Source organism: Muscardinus avellanarius (genome assembly GCF_963383645.1).
Source record: "Muscardinus avellanarius genome assembly, chromosome: 10".
NCBI classification, from domain to species: Eukaryota; Metazoa; Chordata; class Mammalia; order Rodentia; family Gliridae; genus Muscardinus; species Muscardinus avellanarius.
Genome location: NC_137796.1, coordinates 29106832 through 29110814, shown reverse-complemented (window position 1 = coordinate 29110814; position 3983 = coordinate 29106832). Strand labels below are relative to the sequence as shown.

General features: G+C 51.6%; 1 protein-coding gene across 1 annotated transcript; it reads left to right on the top strand.

Moving 5' to 3' along the window:
- Positions 1-1031: 1031 nt before the first annotated feature.
- LOC308267963 (metallothionein-2) lies at positions 1032-1747 on the top strand (the record flags this gene model as incomplete). Its single annotated transcript, XM_080702934.1, has 3 exons — positions 1032-1059; positions 1383-1448; positions 1656-1747. 3 exons carry the CDS (start codon positions 1032-1034, stop codon positions 1745-1747), a joined length of 186 nt encoding a protein of 61 aa, XP_080559060.1.
- Positions 1748-3983: the final 2236 nt, after the last annotated feature.

Sequence of the window (3983 nt, the reverse complement as noted above, 5' to 3'; positions counted from 1 at the left end):
CATTCTCAGGCTGCCTAGGAAGGTACTTCCCCCAGAGCTGATGGTCAGGGTTGCTGGGCCAGCTGCCCTCCTCCTGCCAGCTAGTGCTCTGAAACCCCCCTCTAGACTCTACGAGGATTAAAGGAGATCTGGCACATAATATGTTCAGTACAGTTGCAGCTGTACATGTTAGGCACTCATCATACAGTCGATGTATAATTGAAACAGCTTCTGAATCTCCTCATGCTGAGAATAAATCTACCCCTGGCAGGCGGGGACCACTCACGTGTGCCTGGTCTAGTATAGCTTAGCTAAATCTGTAGATGGGTATCACCTGGCTTTTGTTTCTATAAATTGTAATCATATGTGTACAACCTGCAGAAACATCTAGCTGCTTTCCCCCGGTTTAATCAAACTGCACCAACCTCCTTTTTTCCTTCCTCTGCTTAATTCTCTCGCGGGTGGGCAGCCGAATCGGACTAGCCGGGATCCAGGCAGGCTCCCCGGATTCCAGTAATATGGTCTACGCAATGACTATGCCCTGCCTGCTACGAAGTTTTCTGCAACCTGTCGGCACTTGCAATCGATTTTTCGTGGAAGCCGAATCCCATCGACCGCCTTTCACCTGCTAGCTAACCAGATAGAGGGCGCTGAGGAGGGCGCGCGGGGGAGAGCAGGGCAGCGGGGCAGAGGGCAGGAGCTCGGCGCACGGCCCCGCGCTCGGCACACGGCGTTTCCCGTCTGCGCTCAGCCCCTTGCGCGCCCAGGCTGGCCTGACACGCACGTGGGCCGCCTTCGGGGAGCCGCCCCCACCCGTGTCCCGGCCCGTGTGCACAGCCCGGTGCGCCCGGCCCGAGCGCCGCCCCGAGGGGCGCGTGACTCAGCGCGGGGCCGGTGCAGGCAGCCCCGACTCGGGCGGAGTTTTTGCACGCGTCCCGGCTCCTTCCAGCCATAAAAACGGCGCCGCGCGCTCCGCTCCACCAAGCCAGCCTCAAGTGTCTGCAAACTCCAGCACGTCTGTCTGCAGACTCCTGACACCAAATCGACTCGCCATGGATCCCAACTGCTCCTGCGCCACCGGTAAGAGGACCCGGTGTGGGGCTGGGGGTGCCCGAGGTTGGTGGGCCATATGGAGCGAGAGAGGCAGCGTCTGAGCCCTCTTTCTCTAATCGCTCAACTTCAGGGGACTAATTGCCGCTTCCCGACGCGTTTTGGTGTCCTTTTCTCTGGCTGTTTTGACCTAGATTATTCTGAGCCCCCTTTTGCCTATTGGCCATTGAGTCGATGGCTTGTCCAAGCTCCCCCGAGTTGTGAGGCCGAGAGACGCGCATCCTGGTTCCTAGCGCGCAGTCCCGGGTTCAGGCATCCAGGTGCAGCTCCCACCTCCGCCTTTCTTTTCCTAGGTGGCTCCTGTGCCTGCGCCGGCTCCTGCAAATGCAAAGAGTGCAGATGCACCTCCTGCAAGAAGAGTGAGTGGGCTCCTTTCTGCCCTCTCTCCCCTTTCTTATCCCTCGACCAGTGCCTGCCTGGATGCTCCATCCTTGGGAAGACCTAAGTTGTCCGGGGTGTTCGTCCTCGCGGAACTTGGTGCTTCCGCAGAGATCCCAGTCAGGGAGGGTGGGAATCCTTACTCTTTCTCCCTAGCGCTCATCTCTGGCGCCTTCTCTCCTCCCCAGGCTGCTGCTCCTGCTGCCCCGCGGGCTGTGCCAAGTGTGCCCAGGGCTGCATCTGCAAAGGGGCATCGGACAAGTGCAGCTGCTGCGCCTGACCTTACGGAGCCCGGCTTCCACCTGTAAATAGAACGACATGATCCTGGATTTTTTTTTTTTTACAACTCATTTCCTACAGCCCTTTTTCTATAAAATAAGTTTTTGACAATAAAAGTCGTTGACTTGATTCTGACTCTGTTTTTCTTTGTGTACCTTGGAAAAATAAGGGGCTGGGATGAGATTGAATTGGGATTCCCCTATCACAGAAACTTCTTAATCCATAATTCTCATTCCCTGATTTCCCTGCCCAACTTAAGTTCCCCCTTTGGATTTTAGCTTTAAAAGTGACCCCAGGAAGTCCAGTGGGGTGGCATAAACCTGGAATCCCATTATTTGGGAGGCTGGGTTGGGAGGTTCACTGTAAGCCAGTCAGTAATGAAAGGTAATTTAGTGAGGCCCTCTGCAACTTAGATCCTACTTCAAAATAAAAGGTAGAATGCTCCTGGGTTCAATCTGCAATGCCACACTAAAAGACAGATGTGTGCCGGGCGTGGTGGTGCACGCTTGTAATCCCTGTGTGTGGGAGGCGGAGACAGGAGGATCCGCAGGTTCGAAGCCAGCCACACTGGCTTAAGAGACCCTGTTTCCAAATAAAAATATAAAAGATAGGTCTGGGAGTGTAGCCCAGAGGTAGAAGGGCTTCCAGGAACCCCAGTACCACACACACACACACACACACACACACACACACACACACACAGATGTGGAATCCAACTCCGGTTGCTTGAATCTTCTATGGACCTTCTCAAACTCCCTGTGAAAATGCTGGGATTTTATTTTCTATGAGTTGCAGACCTAAACTTGGGTTAAAACAATTGTGTTAAGAAGAGGACAATATAAAACTCGTGTTTTTTGGTTCAACATGAGAAGTTATATAAAAATATGAAGAACAAAATAAAAGGAAAATAGAATTATAAACACTACACATTTTTTATGGCACTGAGGATTGAACCAGCAGGCATTCTACCTCCGAGCTACACCCTCAGCCCTATTAAGAAAACAAAAAAACAAAAAAACGGTCTTAACTAGGTTGATGAGAGTCTCACTACTTGCTAAAGCTGTCTTAACTAGGTTGCGAGTCTCACTACGTTGCTGAGGCTGTCCTCAAGCCTGCCATCCTCCTGTGGCTGCCTCCAAGGGCTGGGATTACCATTGTGTGCACCACACCCAGCTAAACACAACAAAATTATACAAAGGTGTGTGTTGCAGGTCAGAAACAATCACAGCTCTGCTGGCCTGTTCTTCCTGACAAAGAACCATCAATATTGGCTTTACTCCCCCCCTCCCCCCCAAGTTCCTTGTGACTCAGGGATGAATCTTTGAAGGTCAGGCTGTAATCTGCTTGTCCTTCCAATTCCAGCCCCTGGTCACTACAAACTGGCAAAGGGCCTAGAGATTTGGAGAGAAGTATCCAGCATTTTCCTGGCAGGATGTAGTATTTCGTGTTTCCCTTCACAGGAAGGAAGGTGGATTCTGCAGGGTGGAGGGTGTGGTGAGGTTCGCCTCCTGACCTGTAATTAAAATCAACGGTTGGTGCCCCTGGCTATCTGTTGAGTTAAATGCTATTTACTGTTGAAAGAGGAAGGGGAATCTCTTGGCCAGAAGTGAGAGCTTGCCCTGGGGCTCCCTGTGTGAAGAGGTGTTGTTACAGTGCAGCTGTGCCAAGTACATGTGTTTTGGTGCCAGGCAGTCCTGATACACAGCTCACCTCACTCCTTACCAGCTGTGTGGCCCGGGCAAGTTACTGAACCTCTCTGAGCCTCCAGTTCTGTCACCAGAGTGACCACAAAATGACTGTTAGCCAGTTGTCATGTCGGATACCACTTGTGTTCAAAAGTGAAAGTCTGGATTCTGAGAACCACATGCTCCCTGCTGTGGACCATCAGGTTATCACATACTCCCAATGCTGGGGGCGGGGAAAGGGTAATCCAGACAGGCTCCATCTGGTTCAGATGCTGTGTCCACACTCCAGGGAATCTTGGGCTTATTTTAATCAAGTTATAATGATAAAAACACACCCACAGTGCCAGGACAGTACTGACCATGCCCAAAACAGGGAAAAAAAAAAAAAAAAAAGACCAAGGAGCCAGGCATGGTGGTGCACACTTATAATCCCAGTACTTCGAAGGCTGAGACAGGAGGATCACAGGTTTGCAGCCAGCCGCAGCAACACAAAGCCTTCTGCTATTTAGTGAGACCCTGTTTCAAAATAAACAATAAAATAAGACTGGGGGT